This window comes from Herpailurus yagouaroundi, unplaced genomic scaffold, assembly GCF_014898765.1.
Source record: "Herpailurus yagouaroundi ecotype Mexico unplaced genomic scaffold, PumYag 191, whole genome shotgun sequence".
Lineage (NCBI taxonomy): Eukaryota > Metazoa > Chordata > Mammalia > Carnivora > Felidae > Herpailurus > Herpailurus yagouaroundi.
The window spans coordinates 11,800,717-11,820,108 of NW_024412422.1; the positions used below are offsets into that span (position 1 = coordinate 11,800,717).

Genomic DNA, 19,392 nt, shown 5'->3' on the forward strand with positions numbered 1-19,392 from the left:
CTGAGAGAGGTGAAGTCACTTGCCCAAGGTCACACAGAGCTCAGGTTCAAATGCAATTTTATCGGACTTCCCAGCCTGAGGGCTAAATCACTCCACTCTCTGGCCTCAAACCTTATCAGGTCAAATGGAGACATTCTAACAATCCCCACTCGGGCCGGGAGGGCAAAGTCGGCCTTACTCCTTTATTAGTTTGTGCATGCCCCGGGGGCCAAGGATGTTGCCAGTTTTCTCCAGCAAAATCCGTGGGAGGTTCCGGCACATCAGAGCAACTGAGAACATATTGTGGACTGATCTTCCTGATAGGATCTCCTTCCTGGGTGGTGCTTGCTGGCCTTGCTCCCAAATCAGGATGACCCTGGGCACTGGCAGCTTCCGGGACTGGTTAGACAAAGGGTCTCCGCCCTGAACTCCCCACTGCTCCCCTTGCTTCTGGAATGAAATCCCCAGGTTGTGATCTGTTCCGCCCGCCTTGCTGGCTTCACTTTGTGACCCTGACCCCCTCACTCGCTCAGCTTCAGCCACACAGGTCCTTCCACCCCTCCCGTGAGGCTTTTCCTGTCTCTGTTACTAAGGGCACTCTCGCCCAGTCTCTGCTCAGAGTGGACCCCCGAGCTCACAGGCAGCTCTCCCCCCATCACTTTCAAACCTATGTAAGATTTGTTACTCCCTGAAATTATCCGGGTTATGCATTTCTTTACTTTTGCCCATCTACTCCTTACATAGCGTCACGTGTCATGTGTCATGAAGGCAGGGAGTTTGTCACTTGGCATCGGTCTCCCCTTACACTAGCACAGTGCCTAGCATCCCCATAAAGGGGGATGAATGCTGGAGACACAGGGGATAAGGTGGTCCCTGCCCCACAGCGTGTCTGGAAAGTTAATATGAGAATGAGACACATGAACATGGGACTTGGCACATAGCAAGCGCTCGGTAAGTGAAGGTTGTTACTTCTTCAATCAACAAGTATTCATTGAGCAGCTGCTGTGTGCCAGTCACCAGATAGGAGCCAGTGAGGAAAACCAAAAAGGACCCTGCTTTTCTGAGCTGACTGTTCACTGACACCGAACACAAAAAAATATGTGAATTACACAGTATGTCAGGAAGTGATCAGTGCTATGCAGAAAAACAAAGCAGAGAAGGGGTTCTGGAGGCCAGAGGGTGAGTGGCTATTTGAAAAAGGATGGCGGTGAGGTCTCACAGAGAAGATGATATTTGAGCAAAGATCTGAGGGAGGGGAGGGAGAGTGCCTCGCAGATGTCTGATGGAAAAACTCTCCAGGCAGAGGGACCCAACCTCTCTTTGCAGGTGCAAAGGCCCTGGGGTGGGACCCTGATCCTGTTAGAGAATCATAAGGGTCTCCTCTCTCTCTGCAGTTTTCTTTCTCAAAATTGACAAGCACAAGTGTCTCCCGCCCAAGTGCTGCCGAAAGCGTGCAGCATCTCTCCCTGTGACCCAGCCGCCTGCCTCTTTAACCTTGAATGCCTTTTTGGGTCTCATGTGTCACTGGGTGGCGAGTGAGCTCCCCTTACTTCAGAAGAACGGCATGGGATGGGGGGGCCTTAGGTGGTGTCCGCCTCACCTAGTACTGCCAAAAGTGGTCATGGGGTTATTTTTAAACGTGGGGAGGAAGTATTTATTGTTCCCGGGCCGAGGAGAGCTGGGCAGCCTGTAGGATTCTTCTGGGGGAGCAGTGCTGTGTCCTTTCTACCATGGTGAGTAGCGAGGGCTCCTTGAGGTGTGATGCTGTGGAAGGGGGGAGGAAACACCACCTACAAGCAGAGGGCAGAGGGGAGGGGCAGAAAGCTGGCTTATGAGGGCCCCAGCCCCTGGTGGAAAAAGCAGTGCTTGCTGTGTGCGCACAGAGGAACCCCAATCAATGCCCCGATAAGCCACAAATAACAGCAGCTCCCAGGGACTCGCAAAAACAAAATAAGAGAGTTGGCTTTTTTATGGCTTGTCTACTGACCTCTCGAGGAATCAATAACTCCCAGGGCTTGCAAAATGGGATTGAACGCTTTTAAGGATCAAATTGTAATTCTTTTCTCTTGTTCAGGCAGCTGGGGAAAAGAATCTTTTTGTTTTCACCTTTTGAACTTGCAAATTTAAAACCTTTCTCCCTGTGTTGTTGGGTTAGGCGTCCCCCTCCCAAAGCAGGAAGCCCCCAAATCAGGGCCAGTGGAGGAGAATGGTTAGGGGCGCAGACTCTGGAGTCAGACTGCCCAAGTGCAACTCTGGTCCTGCCTTTTTGTGCCTGTGTGACCTTGGGCAAGTGACCCAACCTCTCTGAGCCCCAGTTGACTCCCCAGTCAAATAGCTACAGTAATCATAGCCCCTACTTGACAAGAGGACTACATGAAATCATGTATGTATATGTATAGTGTTCGAGCGTTTGCTCTAACTATTTAAAGTCAGAGAGAAGCGGGGTGGAGACAAATGTTAGCTTGCTCTTCTCTTCACTGTTTGTGTGTGCAAGGACAGAACATTTAGAAAGGATATTTCACTGCCATTTGGATCAAAGGAGAACTGGGGAGGGGGAGCAGTGGGTTTTAACACCCTGAGAAAGTGTCATTTCATCTCGGCATTCCTCATGGTTTAGTGAGCCTGACGTTTTCCCTCTCCAATCAATTCTCCTTCTGCGCATTACTGAACTTTTTTTGTGAAATGCATTGCAACAGAGGCAGCTGGATCCCGCCGGGGCTGATCTGAAAGTGTTACCTCCTTTCCCGGAGACGTACCCTCCCCTAGTTTGCAAAGGTGGTGCTGCAAACCCTCTGTCTCTGAGGATCCACCAGAATCAGGGTGGATTCTGGGTCCTCTTATCCCTCCAGTATCACCATTTTTGAGATGAGAGTGGGCGTCAAACCCCCATTTCACAGATGAGCAGCTGAGGCTCACCCAGAGATGGGACCCGACTCCCAGCTTCTGACTCTTTTAATTAATGCTTCCCCCCCCACCCCCCGCAGGCACCTAAGAAAGCCAAGAAGAGAGCAGAAGGTGCCAATTCCAACGTGTTCTCTATGTTTGAACAGACCCAGATCCAGGAATTTAAGGAGGTGGGTGCAGCTGTTGAATCATACGCCCGGATGGAGATTCCCACCTGTCAAAGAGGACGTTCCCTCGTTCCACGTTCCCCGCAGGGACCTAGTGGTTAGAGGTTTTTATCATCCAAACAACCCCAAATTCACTCTCAACATGTGCATGAACCGTTTAAAGAAATTATTTTTAATAATTTTTGTCAATCTAAAAGTAAAGCGTATTTCTTGTTGAAAATGTTGGGGGAAATTTTCAGAAAAACACAAAGAAGAACATAAAAATGATCTACAATTCTATGACCCAGAAATAATCAGTTAGCGTTTTAATATTCGCCCTTCAAGTCACTTTTCGTATTACATGTATATACTTTTAAATTATTTTGCTATTTTTCCTTGAGCAATTCTGCATCCACATTTTCTATCAATTTACTGAAACCACTTCCCATGGTTGGATGTTACATGTGCTTAGAATGCTCTACCATTATAAATAACACATCTTTGCTGGTTTCCTTGGGGTAAATTCCTAAAAGCAGAACTGTTGGGTCAAAGAACTTTAAAAAAGGAACTGAAAACAGCTAGAAGCACTGGCCCTCCAGAAATGTGGTACAAATACCGACTCCCAGCAGCCCCAAAAGGAAAAAGTGCCTTTCCCCCCACATCTCCATCAACATTGGGTATTAAGAGCCTAAAAATATTATTTCTGCCAAACTGAGAGATGAAAAAGAGCATCTCTTAGATTTTAAATTCTATAGCCGTCCATTGTCGAACACGAGCAAGGTTGAAACCCTGTCACATTCAATGGGAGTGCGCCTTATTAAATAAACCTAAGTACCAATTAGGCCGAATTAAGTCACTGCCCGCAGGCTTGGAAGGATAGACTCTCAATGAATTTTCCAGCAGTCCCCGTGGCTCACACTGAGTCATCCACACTCCCACCTGGGCCTTCAGAGAAAGAGATGTTGAAGAGGCCAGTGTGTCCTGTATCAAAGGCGAAACCATTCGGGGCTTCCAAATGGTACACAAACCCTTAACACCTTTTGCCCTTAGATCACAGGAGTGTCGTGTCCCCTATGCCACCCGGGAAAGAAGAACTCCCACGATGAAATGTCATATCTGAACTCTGTCATATTTCTGTCATATTTGAAATCGTCACCTTCCCCTCCCTTCCCCCTCACCCTGCCCCAATCTCCAGAATGAGATCAGCTGCTGGGTGTGGGGTGTGGGGAGTGGGTGCAAATACTTTCAGGAACCAGCTACAAAGAACTCAAAAAACATGGAGATGATAAGTCATTTGTAAAATACCTGGGCATTTACAAAGCTCTTGGCGTCTCCGTGGGAGCCACCTGGGAAAGATAGCTGGCCCCATTTTATAGATAACTGGGCTTTGGTGAGAGGAGGGGGGCCGCTGATGAGACCCCAGGTATTAACTTGATTTTTTATTTTATTTTTTAATCAAATATTGTTTGTTTATTTTTGAGAGAGAGAGAGTGTGTGTGCATGGGGGAGGGGCAGAGAGCTAGGGAGGCAGAATCCCAAGTAGGCTCTGCACTGTTAGCACAGAGCTGGACGTGGGGCTTGAACTCAAGAACCATGAGATCTTGACCTGAGTGGACATCAAGAGTTGAATGCTTACCCGACTAAGCCACCCAGGCGCCCCAACTTGATTTTTTAAAGAACGACTTCATAGAGATATAACTCACACACCTTCAATTCACCTTTTTAAAACTACGTGTACAATTCAGTGGTTATTTGCTATAGTCACAGAACTATGCAGGCATCACCACTAACTTCCCAACATTTCTATCACCCCATAAAGAAACCTCACACCAACCAGCAGTCACTACCTGTTCCCTTCTGCCACCGCCCCCCCCCCCCCCACCTCTGGCCACCGCTGATCTATTCTCAGCTCCTACAAATTTGCCTGTTCTGGGCATTTTGTAGAAGCACATCGTACAGTATGTGGCCTTTTGCCCCTTGTTTCATACAGCGTCATGTGTCAGGGCTCATCTGGGCTGTAGCTGGCGTCAGGATCTCCTTCCTTTTTATTGCTGAGTTGTAATCCATCACATGGCTAGAACACATTCTGTGTAACCATCCACCAGTTGATGGACGTGTGGGCTGTTTCCAGGTTTGGGCCATTGTAAATAATGCTGCTGTGGACATTCAGGCACAGGTTTCCACGTGGACAGATTTTTCAGTTCTCTTGGGCAGATGCCCAGCGGTACGACTGCTGCATCATATGGTAACGCTACGCCTAACATTTTGAGGCACGGCCAGTTTCCAGCCTTTGACCCTTGATCTAATGTCCTTCGGTGCTCCTGAATCCCAGAACCCCATTTCCCCCAGTCTACAGCCTGATCTCTTGGTCTCGTCCCCTCAACTTCTCCTGGGCTGACCAGCCAACTGCCCCCTTCCACAGGCCTTCACCATCATGGACCAGAACAGGGATGGCTTCATCGACAAGAATGATTTGAGGGACACGTTTGCTGCTCTCGGTATGTCCCCCCTCTAGGCCTGCAGGAGGGTCTCCTTACCCTACCCTCCTGAGGAGTGGAAAGTGGGGCCACTGAAAAGGTCAAGAGCTTATCATTTTTCAGAGAAAGAGCTCAATCATGGTTGGCCTTTAAGACAAACTTCAGAGGAAAAGCAAAGAAGTGTTTAGGCTCTGAGTGTCTTCACATATCTTTCATTTCTCTTTTAAACTGACTTGTTTTTTCTGTGATTTTGAATGCAATGCCAGCTCACAATAGAAAATTTGAGAAACTCAGAAAAGTATAAAACAAAAAACATTAGCCATTAGGTCGCATTCCACTGTAACATTTCCGCCTCTCAGTCTTTTCTAGGTACATTTGGTTTTTTTGTGGAATTTTTGTTGTTGTTGTTGTTTTGAGGTTGGAATTATTCTATTTGGGAGCCAGCTTTTTAAATTTAACATCTCAGTAGTGTAAGCATGAGTGTATGGAGATTTTTCAAAATACACACGTCCACCCTGCCACCACTCACCCCCCTCCACTCCTACTCCCAGAACTCAGGGCCACCGTGAACAGCTGAGCAGGTTGCGCACTACACAGTTCGACAGATTACTATTCATGTTTGTGGCCACTGTACATTTTTATATTTAAAACATAAACTATCTTAAGAAGGGGTGACTTTTAAAAATGTGCACAAAGGTGCTATTTGGTCTCGTGGCAGAGGCTAGCACAGGCTCTATGAGAATCTCCAAGGTTGTGTGGGTTGCAGCCCTTCAAGGAAAAAGTTCCCTTCAAGGTGATTCTGATCTGTGTGCCACCTCCCACTGAGAAGGGATCATTTGTAATAGGAACATTTCCCATTTCGGTAAAAAGTTAAAATATCTGTTTAAAATGTTTGAGGTTCTGAAGACACTATTATAAAAAATAGCTAACCCCTCCCCACAATGGATGTTTGGGCTGTGTCCAGCTGTCTGGCTATTATAAATAACACTGTGGAGAACATCTTCTCATGGGACTCTTTGGCCCCGCCCACTCCATCTCTGCTTGTCCCTTAGACTAGATTCCATGAAGCGGCATCAGGCGGGCAAATGCCAGAGTCCTGACAGCTGTTTCTGCCCTAGCGCGGGGGGCTCTGAGTGTGTATCTATCTCCTGCCCTAGGGCGTGTGAACGTGAAGAATGAAGAAATTGATGAAATGCTCAAGGAAGCTCCAGGTCCAATTAACTTTACTGTGTTCCTAACGATGTTTGGGGAGAAACTTAAGGGTAAGCTCATGTGTGTGTCTGTCTGTCTGGGTGTATGTGCATCTGCATTTGTGCACCTGTGTGTGCGTATCTTTACGTGTCTTCATCTTTGGCACGAATTAAAGCACTAGGAGGGCACACGGGTGTTGGCAGAAGGTGAAGGCAGAGTAACGTTGGGGGTGGGGAGGATAAAAGCGACAGCTAACATTGCTCTGAGGCTTAGCCTGAGCCAGACCCCATGCTACACACTTTGCATCCATGACCTCATTTGCCATCTAGGAGGTAGGTTCTGTTTTATCCCCTGTCTAAGGCTCAGAGATGGAAAGCCACTTGCTTGTGGCCACACAGCTAGCAAATGCTGGAGTCAGGATTCGAATCCCAGTCTTTCTGACTCTACATCCACTTTTGACCTTGGGTTTGCTCAGAAATGACTGGATTCTCAGCCCACTCTTTCTACTTACCAAGGTTCAGTGCTCAGAGGAAGGCAGGGCCTTTCCTCCAAGCAAACCAGCCTCACTCTGGCCCCTCCACCTTTGAAGGGGAGTTGGGCCCTGCCTCCTGGGGTACCGTGGGTTTTCCAGCCACCCATAGCATGATGCAACCCTGCTTTCCGTTTCAGGGGCAGACCCCGAGGAGACCATTCTCAACGCATTCAAAGTGTTTGACCCCGAAGGCAAAGGGGTGCTCAAGGCTGATTAGTGAGTGGGATCTGTGGGGGAGGACGTGGGGGTTCCCTGCCGCCCACACACACACCTGGTGCCAACACCCGCTGTTCTCTTTTTGCAGCGTTCGGGAGATGCTGACCACACAGGCAGAGAGATTTTCCAAAGAGGAGGTAACAGCCCCTCGGACACACACTGCACCCCAGCTCCCGTGTCACCCTCTTTTCTAAAACACCCCTGGCCCCACACTGAGAGAGAACCTGCTACTGAACCCCTATCTCATTTCGTTCTCTCCATCACACTATGAGGTAGGGACTACCAGCATTATTGTCATTTTATAGATGGGGAAACTGAGGCCCAGGGAAGTTAGTCACGGGCCTAAAAGGACAACACTAATGGTAAATGCTGGGGCCTGGATTCCAACCCAGGTCTGTCTGACTCCAGGTCTAGAGAGGCCTGGTTAGAGACCTGGTGCTGGTTAGAGCACCAATTTCCTGATGGAGTGAGGGTGACCTGCAGGGTACCACCTACTGTCATGAAGGTTCTGCACTGCACAATTCTCCTGGATGCCGTACTCATAAAATATATTGTGAAGTATATATTTATTGCAACCGTCGTCCAGCAGATGGCAGTAAAGTGTCTTGATATAATTCTTTTTTAAAGAAAACAGTATATATGACTTTTTTTGGCAGGGGGCAGTAATGTGCCTTGAAGAAGGGGCACTTTTGCTGCTAATTCATCAAAAGTCCTGTATCAATAAGCAATGGCCCTGTTGATATTATTAATGAACCTGAATCTATTTAAAATAGCCCCTTCTCAGGGTTGATTTCAACAGGTTTCACATTTCGCTAAAATTTTTATTTAGATTCTCTCCCCCCCCCCCACTCCCCCCACCAAAACCCATGCAGTTAAAAGAGGCTGTGGGGCGCCTGGGTGGCGCAGTCGGTTAAGCGTCCGACTTCAGCCAGGTCACGATCTCGCGGTCCGTGAGTTCGAGCCCCCCCGTCAGGCTCTGGGCTGACGGCTCAGAGCCTGGAGCCTGTTTCCGATTCTGTGTCTCCCTCTCTCTCTGCCCCTCCCCCATTCATGCTCTCGCTCTCTCTCTGTCCCAAAAATAAATAAACGTTGAAAAAAAAAAATTAAAAGAGGCTGCCTTCACCTCCCACCAGCCTGGGGAGTTTGGACAAGCTCTTTGACCTCACTGTGCCTCACTCTCCTCATCTGTAAAGTGGGCAGTAATAAAACTTTCCTCATAGTGTGCTGTCAGGATTAAACAAGTTGATACATGTGAAGTGCTAAAGCATGTGGAAAGCACAATATAAAGCGTTAGCTATTATTAGCCTAAATTAGTATCTTTAGTACTAAAAATATTTGTAGTATTTTTAAAAATAACTAGCTGATACTTTCTAAATGTGGAAATCGCACATTAAAAGCCTAGAGTTCTAGTTTCCCTCAAAGACTAAGTTCCCTCAGTCTGCCCCCCCTGCCCCCACAGCCGGCTCTAAGCCATGGGCACCTCTGGAGGTAGCTTGTGTGTCTGCGTTTCCCCACAGTCCCCACCAGCCCCCCTGCTCCCCTGCAGAGCCTGCCTAGCTCCTTTGCAACCCGAGTCTGCGATCCCTGCTTTACCTGCGGCAGGCTGGATTCCCAGGAACATCCCTATAGGATGGCCCTTGGGGTCAGCCTTGCAGAAGAAAGAGCAAGGAAGGGCAAGGAAGCAGGGAGGCATGGAGGGAGATGCTGAACTTCAACTCAGGCCCTGAGAGTGTGTCGGCTCCCCACCCCCTGCCCCGCAGGGAGCCCTGGAACTAGAACACCCTTGGAGGAGTTCCCACGTTAGGCCTCACATTGATCAGTCGGGCCGTGGGCTGCCCCAGGTGGACCGTGACCTCGGGGCTGGCAGCTCTCCACGGCAGCTGAGCAACAAGGCCTTCCCGGAGGGGGACCCGAGTGTCGTGTCCCCATGTCCACCGCACCCCTACTGCCTCTGCCCTGGGACCCTCCTCTCTCACTTGCCCTCCTGTCCCCCTCAGCATGTGTTGCTGGTTCTTTGCAGATGGACCAGATGTTCGCTGCCTTCCCCCCTGATGTGACTGGCAATTTGGACTATAAGAACCTGGTGCACATCATCACCCACGGAGAAGAGAAGGACTGAGAGGGGCTCATCACCCAACCCCGGGCTTGTCTTTGGTGGGGAGGTGGTCCCTGCCCTCCTCTCACTTTGCCCAGTAATGCCGCCGTCCCTGCTCCTGGCCCGTTAGCTGTGTGGCTGCTTCATCATCCACCTCCATCGTCTTTGCAGCCCCAGTGGTTGCAAGATGCCACGTAGCCACACGTCCTACAGATGGAAATCCACCCAGAAGCTGTGTTCAAATAAACAGGAGGTTGTGTGTGTGTTCGTGGTGTTTCTCTGACTGACGTGCCTTGAGTGAGGAAGGTCCTTTGCTAGTTCCCATGAAGGCAGGGTATGAGCGAGTGATGTCCCTGCTGTCATTATTATTGAATCCTAGTGACTCTTTATTGGAAACAGACCTTCACAGCCACTTAGGAATACTTCTGTCAAGGGCCACAATTTATTGGAATGGTAACTAGAGGACCACGGCCCTTTCTCGCAGAGAGTTCAAGCATCGGTAGAGCCTAGCTCTCATGACATCCTTTCCTTTAGGAAACATTACATCGGAATGTTTCTCCCATAGATGTGCTCACCCAGGCCCCAAGATAAATTAAGAGGAAGAGGCCTCACGTTCATGCTAAGAATACGGCTAATTTAGCAAAAACTCATCTGTTAACTGTAAGAAGCTAATTTCTAATTTCAGATAAAGGAGCGCCATCTCAGGGGGCGCTCGGGAGCCGTGGTGACCTCATATAACTCTTGCCTCCTGTGTCCCCGTGCCTCCGTGTCCCACAGTGGCTCCCAGGACCCTAATCTAGTCTCTTAGTAATGAGTGTGGGGAGACACTGAGGTTAAAGAACAAAACATTTATTCTCTCTGGTACAAATGTAGCCCCCTCCACCTCAGACCATAACTTCTTGGGCCTCAGATCATCCCCCCTTTCCAGGATGCTGTCTCAGTGTAAGTCCCTGTTTCGAAACTCTTGCGCAGTGTAGTTGCTGAGCACGAGCTGCCGAAGGCTGCTGTGGTCCAGGGGCTGGTCCACTGCATCAAAGACAGGACTCGTGTGAGGAGTCCGGAAACCAAACCCAGCAAGGGGTGGGGGTGGGGAGCTTCCCTCCCAGGGACAGTGCCTCTCTGCCCCGTTCATGGATGCCCAAGGCATGGTTGTCCAAGCCTGATTTGGGGTCCCTCCACAGTGCTGGGGGTGGAGTTGAATATTCTCGAGGTTCAGGGAGGAGGCGCATCGGCAGAGATGTACTGCACAGGGATGCCCAGATGATAACTGTTTTTTTCTCCCAGAGAAGTATGTGAAGTTGAGTCTAGTTTAATATCAAGGAGACAGGGCCACCATGTGCTGTTGTTCAGGATGTAGACTGAACAAAGATATCTAGTGGAGACAGGTGAATGGATGGGCTGAAATCCAGCCCTCACCCGACTTGATTGCCAAATCATGTCCATACAGAAGGGGCACCTTAATTAACTTGTCCAGAGGGCCTCTTCTAATTCATACATATGAGCCACAGAGACTAATGAGCTAAGAGAACCCAGTGTTAATCAACATTCCCTTGAGCAGAAGTGAAGGCATCATCTGCAAGTTCCTGACTGGGTGAGGGTAGCATTACCAGCATCTGTGCCCTGCCACCCTCCTCTTTTAGGAATCAAAGGGCAAAGGGAAGGTGTGCAAAGGTGAGTAACACCAGACCCAGCTTTCACTCCTGCCAAGTTTCAGTTGCCCCAATTCAATCAAACTGGAGGGGTGTGTGTGTGTGTGTGTGTGTGTGTGTGTGTGTGTGTGTGTGTGTGTGTCGGTGATCCTTCCTCACTCCTCCCCCTCCATCTCTGACACACCTGCACGCTTGAAGCCCTGCTTAGAGAGCTGTGGCAGCTTTTTTTTTAATCTAGTTTTCTCTAATTCCTAAAGTTGCTCAGGACCATTGGAAAAGAACAATTTAAACAATACAGAATTGTTTAACCTAGAAAGGAAAACGTCTGTAAATCGCCACCTCGAGAAACACCCACCACAAGTCAGCCTATAGATCCTTTGTTTTTGTATGCGTAATCAAGACCCCGTCTTCCTTGCTTCCCTCTCAACCTCCCTCCCTCCTCCTCCTCCTCTCTCATTATACACAGTTCTTTCCCTATTATACATCGGGGTTGTCAAGGGCTGTCTTGTGCTTTGTAGGATTTCTAGCAGCTTCCCTGGCCACTAGATGGCAGCAGTACCCCTTACCTCCCAGGTGTGACAACCAAAAATATCTCCAGATATGGCTCAAAGTCCCCTGGATACTATAGGATATAGGATTATATCCTATAATCCATATATAATTACACATATATAATTTATATATAAATTATAAGTTTGAGAGTGTGTGTGTATGTGTGTGTGTGTGAAAGAGAGAGAGAGAGAAAGAGACCGAGAGAGAGAGAGGGAGAGTTTATAGTGACCCACTGCACTCTTGTCTGTGTCTGCACAGTAAGCCTGTTGCACAGGTGGGTGACCCATAATTCACGTAACAAGTCTCCAATGGGTGAGCGTTTCAGTAGTGCCCAGTTCGGGGCTGCAGTGAACATGGCCCTACTTTCATCCTTGAACCTTGAATAAATGTTTCTTGGAGGACCAATCTGCACAGGCGAGATGACGGGCTTCACAGGTGTATCTGTGTCCCAGGCTTGCCACACATGTGGCAACTGCCCTCCAAAACCCAGGCGGGGCCAATTTTCTCCCCGCCCCCAGAGAGAAGGGCTGCTTCCCCGGGTGAAGGGAGTGTCAGGAGGGAAGATTGACAACCTGGCCACAGGGGCCACAGTTAGGCATCTGGCTTGCAGGACACGGTTGGGGTAGGGCAAGAACGGCCATGGGTGGAGACAGACTCAGGGGCATAAGGTTAGGGTGAGAGATGGGCCTAGGGAATCTTGTGTGTCTGCAACTTGCCAATTTGTAAACTTAAGCATTTTAAGGTTCATTTTCAATGGTCACAAAGTAGCGATTGAAAAAACTATCCAGGATCACTAAACTTCAGGATCTGTGGCTAGGTCATTGCACTGTAGAGGGAAGCATCACCAGGCAAAACAAGTCAAGGGACCACAGCCATGATGGAACCCAATGGAACAGATGGGCCTACGAGACTCACAAAGGGAAACTGAGGCTCAGCACTGCAGACTCTCTCTGGCACAGGTCTCCTAGCAACCTGTGCAGACTGGGGGAGAAAGAGAACTCACCTTCATCCAACCTGTCGCTGAAGGGGTCAGCCCCAAGCACCGGGGGGATGACTTTGATGGGTTCTGTAGGCTTGAGGAGGGAAGAGCCGCCCCAGAAAGGGTTGATGAAGGGCGGTGGCATCTCGGTCTCTGCCCCTTCCATATCCAGGATCCGTTTGTAGGACTCCAGCAGCAGGAGGTCATTGGTCTTCTCCTCAATGATGGCTGGAAGAAAATCGATCAGAACCAAGATGGCAGCCAAGAGACCTGGTTCCCAGGAATTGGGGGTGGTGCCCCCACCCCCCTGTAGGCTGGAGAAGAAGGGAAAGGACAGAGAGTGGGGACATCCTCTAAGGATGAGGGCTTTCTCTTGGGTTACACCGTGCGTTCTCCAGAGGGCACTATCCGCAAGAGGGCAATATTTGGTTTTTGAGACGCAAAAAAAAAAAAAAAAAAAAAAAAAAATCTGACTTTATAACATAAAACATATACATACAGAACATAAACAACTATAGCTTATATCTACAGTGTTAAAATTTTATGAGGAGGACAATTAGGAAAAGAATGTCTAAAAAGACTCCTTAGGAGGCAATAATGAAAAGACGGTTGAGAAACAGTGGGTTACACTAACAATTGGGAGCCACAGGCAGCCTCTTAAACTACTGATGTTTCCCCTGCACGCTCTGTCCCAGGCTTCCAGACCTGCGCTCATGCTGTTCCTTCTGCCTAGAATGCCTTTCCCTACACCCCTCCCTGAATAACCCCTACTGGCATTTTGAGACTTGGGTCAGGCCTCTGCCACCTGCAGGAATGTTTTTCTGACCTGTCTAGTCCGGGGGAGCTCCCCTATCCTGCTGTGTGTCGGAGCCCTGTGCATTCACTGGAGTTGTGTGTTCAACCACCCACTCTACCAATGAGTATTGGATGCCTACCATGCCAGGCACACAGCTGGATGCTGCGATGCAAGGAGGAGAAACAAAACAACAACAACAACAGTAAAAACAAAGATGCAATCTCGGCCCGAGGAAGCTCATAAGCTTCAGTGTATAGGAGGAAGACGGACAAAAGGACAAATTCGACAGGTAAACAGAAAAGCACACGCTTCCCTTGCTTTCCAGATGCTCGTTATCTAGACTCAGTAACTCCTGGATCTGGAGAATGTTTTAAATAAACCTCGTGCTACCTGTACTGTTGCCATTCTTTCTGAAAATCAGATACCAAAAATATTTGCATCTGGCACTTGCTATCAGATCTCGAAAACTTCATAGATTCACAGAGTGAGAGCTACTTGTACATGGAAACAAACTGGATGGATGTTACATAAAAGGACTGCCATGAATGGGAACAATAGCATGTGTGGAGGGGACACCAACCTCAGATGAGGCAGTGGAGGGAAGCCCGGCTAGGGAGAGGACATTTAAACTGAGATCTGAGAATGAGAAGGAACTCAGCCTGTGCAAAGGCCCTGAGGTGGGAATGTGTTGAGGGGAGGGTTGGAAGAATCCATAGAATAGTGTGACTTGTGAGAAAGCAGGACACGAGGACATGACAAATGTGAGTAGGGGCCAGGCTGTGTAGACGTAATAGGGTGTGGGCAGGAAAGAGTTAACACAGGAGTCCTGATTACTCTCCCCGGAAAGACCAGCTTGCCAGGTTGGCCTGAGGCTGACATCAGGGAACTTGGATTTCAGGAAGGTTCCCATCCTCACTAAATGATAATAGAGGCTCAGTGCCCCTAACCTGTATGTATAAAACATGTTTATGCTAAGTAACTGCTTTATTTTTTTCAAAACCCTGGGCACAGCCTCTCTAATGAGCTCGCCTGGTTGGTAACATTTCACTTATGTCATCACAACTCAATGCTGGGGGAACTAAGTGCATCCTGTGTGACCCCTCTGGATGAGGAACCCTTGGAAGCTTGCTCCTGGCTTCCTCCAGACTTCACCCCATGCCCGTTTTCCTCTTGCTGATTTTGCTTTGATCCTTTTGCTACAGCAAATAAAGCCCAGAGTGCCACTATAGGCTGAGTCTGTGAGCCCTCCTAGCAAATCACTGAACCTGGCACGAGGGGGTGATTGGGAAATCCCCAAGCACGGAGCGTATTAAGAACCTTAGGTATTATTCTAAAAGCAAGCCATTCGCTCCAAATTGTGATGATCTCCGGAGGTACCTCCCTCCTTCTCTATCCTGAGCTAAGGGCCTATGGCTAGAAATGTGTGTTCTAGTTGACAGGCATTTACTACAGGCCAAGCACTGCTCTGAGCACTTTATTTCTTCCTTTCCGATCCGTATGCTTTTCAATTCTTTTTCTTGCCTTACTGCATTGTTTAGGACCACCACGATGATACTGAATAGGAACAATGAGAGCAGACATTCTTGCCTTGTTCCTGATCTTAGAGGAAAAACATTCAGTTTTTTACCCTTAAGCGTGAGGTTAGCTGTGTTTTGTAGATACCGTTCAAAGTTAAGAGAGTTTCCTTCCAGCTCTAGTTTGCTAAGAGTTTTTTTTTTTTAATTTTTTTTTTCAACGTTTATTTTTGGGACAGAGAGAGACAGAGCATGAACGGGGGAGGGGCAGAGAGAGAGGGAGACACAGAATCGGAAACAGGCTCCAGGCTCTGAGCCATCAGCCCAGAGCCCGACGCGGGGCTCGAACTCACGGACCGCGAGATCGTGACCTGGCTGAAGTCGGACGCTTAACCGACTGCGCCACCCAGGCGCCCCTCGCTAAGAGTTTTTATCTGAATGGATGTTGAATTTGTCAAGTGCTTTTTCTGCATCTATTAATATGATCATATAGCTTTACTCTAAGAACTATTAATTTATTTAAACTTCCCAACAACCTTATGAGGTAGATATTAGTTTACTCCTCATTTTTTTGGGGGGCGGGGGGGACAGAGCTAGTAAGAGTAGAACCAGGATTGGAGCCCAGGCAGGCTGGCGTTACAGCCCACGTTTCATCACCGGGCTCAATGCCACCCAAAGAACAAGTCCTCGTGACTGCTCACAGAAAGTTCCGGAAATAGTTCTTAAAGGCCCAACAAGCCCCCCACTCCCTTGACTCACCAAAGTACTGTGGAAGGTTGGTGTCATTGATTTTCCCTGTCTCCCCTAAGTGCCCCAGGATCTTGGTGGCATCACAATTTATCTTTTTAAACAGACTCTCCACTGAGTTCTTGAGATGCTCCAAGGTCTTGCTGATTTCCTTGTAGCTGTTCTCATACATGTCTGCCTCCTCCGTGGTCTTCTTCAGTTTCTCCTGGTGACAGACCCCAATTCCCACCCAAGATCAGCCAGGCTGCACCCTGGGCTCCGCCCACCCATAAGGACTTTCAGTGAGGATGGGGGTTTGGGACCCTCTGGAACCAGAGCCTCTGAACTACAGATTTTCAGACCTCTGAGGTGATACAAAATCAACGTACTAAGCCTTAATCAGCATTCTAAAGAAAGTAAATAGAAAAGAAAGGAAAAGAAAATACTAATATACACTGCAGGTAATGAGGGTAAATATTGTTAAATCTAAGTTTTGTTTCACCTACATGTATGTACATGTGTCTACATGTGTATGGGATTACAACATTTTTTAAAAGCTGGTGATTCGTTTTTTAAAACTGTGGCCCACAGAAAGGAGTACATTTTACAATGAAGCCTAATTCATAGTATACAATGTAAATATACATATGGGTATGGGTGTGTGTTTAAATAGATTATCTAATCAAATGACATAAATGCTTCACAGATCAATATTCTTATTGTGTGTTCTCATATTTTCTATTGTTCTGTTTCATTATTTTTGAAGGCTGGTTCAATCCAACAAACTGATTTTACCACTCACTGGTTAATACACATTGCTCTGGTCCAGTGGTTCTCAAAGTGGGGTCCCTGGGTGACCAGGAGCATCAGCTTCATCAGGGAACTTGCTAGAAGTGCAAATTCTTGGGCTCCAGTCCAGACCCTGAATCAGAGGCTCTGCGGGTGGGCCTGGCAATGTGTGTTTTAATGAACCTCCAGGTGATTCTGATGCACGGTAAAGTCTGAGAACCCCTGCGAGTCCATTGGGTCGCAATCTTGGCCTCACGTTACTTTCACTTGGGACCTTCAAAACATCTGCTGCCCTGACCCCAGCCTCAGAGGTTCAGATGGTTTGGTCTGGCGTGCGGCCTGGGCATCCGAGGTGAATCTGACTTGCAACCCTGCGCTGAGAATCCCTGCTCTTGGGTTGAGAGCTTCCAGTCACTTCCTGACTCTCCCTCTGAGCTCTCAGCTTGCTAAGGTGAACTGGGCCCAGTGAGGACTGCCCATTCCCCTGTGGCTCCTGCCTCGTCCCAAATAACAATCCCAAGGGGTCCGTCCTATCCATACCCCCATTTTCCAGGTGAGGAAACTGAGGCTCTGAAGCACACAACCAGGAGAGGGAAGCCAAGATCCGAACTGTCACTCGACCATCACACCGGGCAGCTTCCTCTGCCCTGGCTCCCAGGGCTGAGTTTCCCCATATGACAGCAAGAGCTGCCCTCTCATTCTAGAGGCACGTGAGGAGATCACGTGGTCAAACAAACAAAAAGCCTGATGTGGCTGTGATAACATGTGTCCAGCACCTTACACATCATCTCAACACAGCCTCACAACTGCTACAGATTTCAGGTGAGGAAAACAGAAGGTCAGAGGTCAGAGAAGAAAGGCGAACTTGTGTTTAGCTTCCTTGTATGGAGTGGTCTACGTACCTGACCTTGGGTTCATTTCTTGAGCAATTATTTAGTACCAAGGTGAGGTGATTGTGAGGTTTTACTGATTTACATCACGAACAACAATGATAGCTACACTCAGAATTCTCTGCTCTGCCATGTGCTCAGTGTGCACATGTGTGACTTACCTCAAACTTCACAGTCCACTGAAGTGAAGATGATTATTATCTCCATATTAAAGGTGAGAAAACAGAGGCTCAGAGAGGTTAAGTCAGTTTCTCAAAGTCACACAGCTAGGAAGTGACTTTTCTGAGAGTCATACCCAAGCGTTTGTTCCCAGGTCCTGGTTGCTTAACTCCCATGCAAAACCCTCCCGTTCAGGGGCAGGTGCTCCCACTTCTCTCAGAGGGGCAGGAGAGGATAAAAGGGAAGATGTGAGGAAAGTCTCCAGGAATAGAGCAGAGGGAAATGATCTTTAGCAGGGGGTAAGGGAAAAAAAGGCCCTTGTGATTCCATTGCTATTAAGACAAATTCTCCTGCTTGGAGTATTTGCTTTGAACTGAGGCCCCCAGAAGTCATGCTGCAGCCAAGGGAACAAAGACGGGATGAAAAGACTTCAGACGTGGGGGAGACGCTGGGGGCTGCCTGGTCGGCCTCCCCAAGGTGCCCCTCTTTAGGCCTTCAAAACCCAGAGGTGCAGAGCCTCACCAGTCCCAACCCCAAGGAAGCATCTGGACGACACTGGGTGGCCGTGAGCCACTGGGGACGTGGGGCCCCAATCATGTGCTCAGCTTGAGGAGGGTCTCCTTGGACTTGGACCCTGCCTGAAGCGTCATTCCCCATATCTGGGCTCCTGAGACAGGCCTCTCGGAGCCAGAGCCGCAGGATGGTGCCTTGTGCTTTGCTGCCCCCCAGTGGCCCATTGGAGAATGGCACTGCCATCCCTGTCTAACCAGATGGATGCCAACAAAGAAAATACGCCACAAAGAAGGAAAGGAAAATGATCCAGGACTGCAGTTCCTGGGTCAGGGACTGTTGGATTACAACAGGGCTGTGCAAACTCTCTGGGTTCATATCTTTGTCAGGTGTTTGCTATCTATTCTCCCCTTATGCCTTAATAACAAACTCCTGATTGTATTTGGGGCGGCAATGTGCCCAGCTGAAAATTATATTTCCAAGCCTCCTTTGCAATAGAGATGGCCAGCAAGATGTAAGTGCAGAAGTCACTGGCTGAGTCTTCACAGAAATAACTTTTAAGGTAATGGGAACGATATTTTTGCCTCCCCCACTTTCTTCCTGAATGGAACATATAAGTGATGTCTGGATCATCAGCAGTCACAATACAACCATGAGACATCCCTGGGAAAATAAGCCACACGCTGAAGATGGCAAACAGGAGGAGCCTGGGTTACTGATGACATCATGACCTGAAGTACCTATCTCCAAATGTATTTAACAAAATAAATACTTCTACCTTGCTTAGGCCACTGCTGCTTTGCTTCCTGGTGATTGGCAACTAAATACAATGCAAAGCTCAAATACAGCATCCCAGCTCCAAGGTATTAGTCAAATGACTTTACCTCTCTGAGTCTCAGTTTCTCATCTGTAAAATGTAGAGACCACAGCACCTAACCCACAGGGCTGTTGTGAGGATTAAATGAGATAATACACGAAAAGCACTTAGCCCAGTACCTGGTACATAGTAAATGCTCAACAAATGTTCATAATAACTGTTATTGACAACAGGCCACAGCCAGGACAAGGGGGAGAGAGAAAAAAGTTACTGAGGCAGAGCTCTGTCTGGAATTTGCCAGTCTGGGATGAAATTATAGGCACAAGTGCCTGGGCTATGCTCCCTGAAGTCCGGGAGTCTTTAAAGCAGACAAAGGGCCTATAAGGGACAAAATTCTACAGGCACATCTGTAGCAGAGGCTGCCCATGACAAAGGGTCAGGACATGTCAAGACATGAGCCAGGCCAGTTCG

At 48.3% G+C, this 19,392-nt stretch overlaps 2 protein-coding genes across 2 annotated transcripts in view; one reads left to right on the forward strand and one right to left on the reverse strand.

Annotated features, from left to right (window-relative positions):
* The first annotated feature begins 1,581 nt into the window (after window positions 1-1,581).
* On the forward strand, window positions 1,582-9,803 carry MYL2 (myosin light chain 2). The gene is made up of 7 exons (XM_040443890.1): window positions 1,582-1,712; window positions 2,964-3,053; window positions 5,452-5,527; window positions 6,664-6,768; window positions 7,367-7,445; window positions 7,534-7,582; window positions 9,466-9,803. Exons 1-7 carry the CDS (start codon window positions 1,710-1,712, stop codon window positions 9,562-9,564), a joined length of 501 nt encoding a protein of 166 aa, XP_040299824.1. The 5' UTR covers window positions 1,582-1,709; the 3' UTR covers window positions 9,565-9,803.
* Window positions 9,602-19,392, reverse strand: part of CCDC63 (coiled-coil domain containing 63) — a 36,868-nt gene continuing 27,077 nt past the window's right edge. The window contains exons 11-13 of the mRNA XM_040443889.1: window positions 15,790-15,982; window positions 12,745-12,948; window positions 9,602-10,566 (exon numbers count right to left, since the gene is read on the reverse strand). Of these exons, the coding sequence (XP_040299823.1) occupies window positions 10,478-10,566; window positions 12,745-12,948; window positions 15,790-15,982 (486 nt within the window). The 3' untranslated portion in view covers window positions 9,602-10,477. The remainder of the gene's footprint in view (window positions 10,567-12,744; window positions 12,949-15,789; window positions 15,983-19,392) is intronic.

Bases quoted from the DNA above. Each gene is read 5' to 3' on its own strand.
- MYL2 (XM_040443890.1), top strand. The intron at 5,528-6,663 runs GTATGTCCCCCC...CTCCTGCCCTAG, and splicing joins GGACACGTTTGCTGCTCTCG to GGCGTGTGAACGTGAAGAAT. The intron at 6,769-7,366 runs GTAAGCTCATGT...TTTCCGTTTCAG, and splicing joins GTTTGGGGAGAAACTTAAGG to GGGCAGACCCCGAGGAGACC.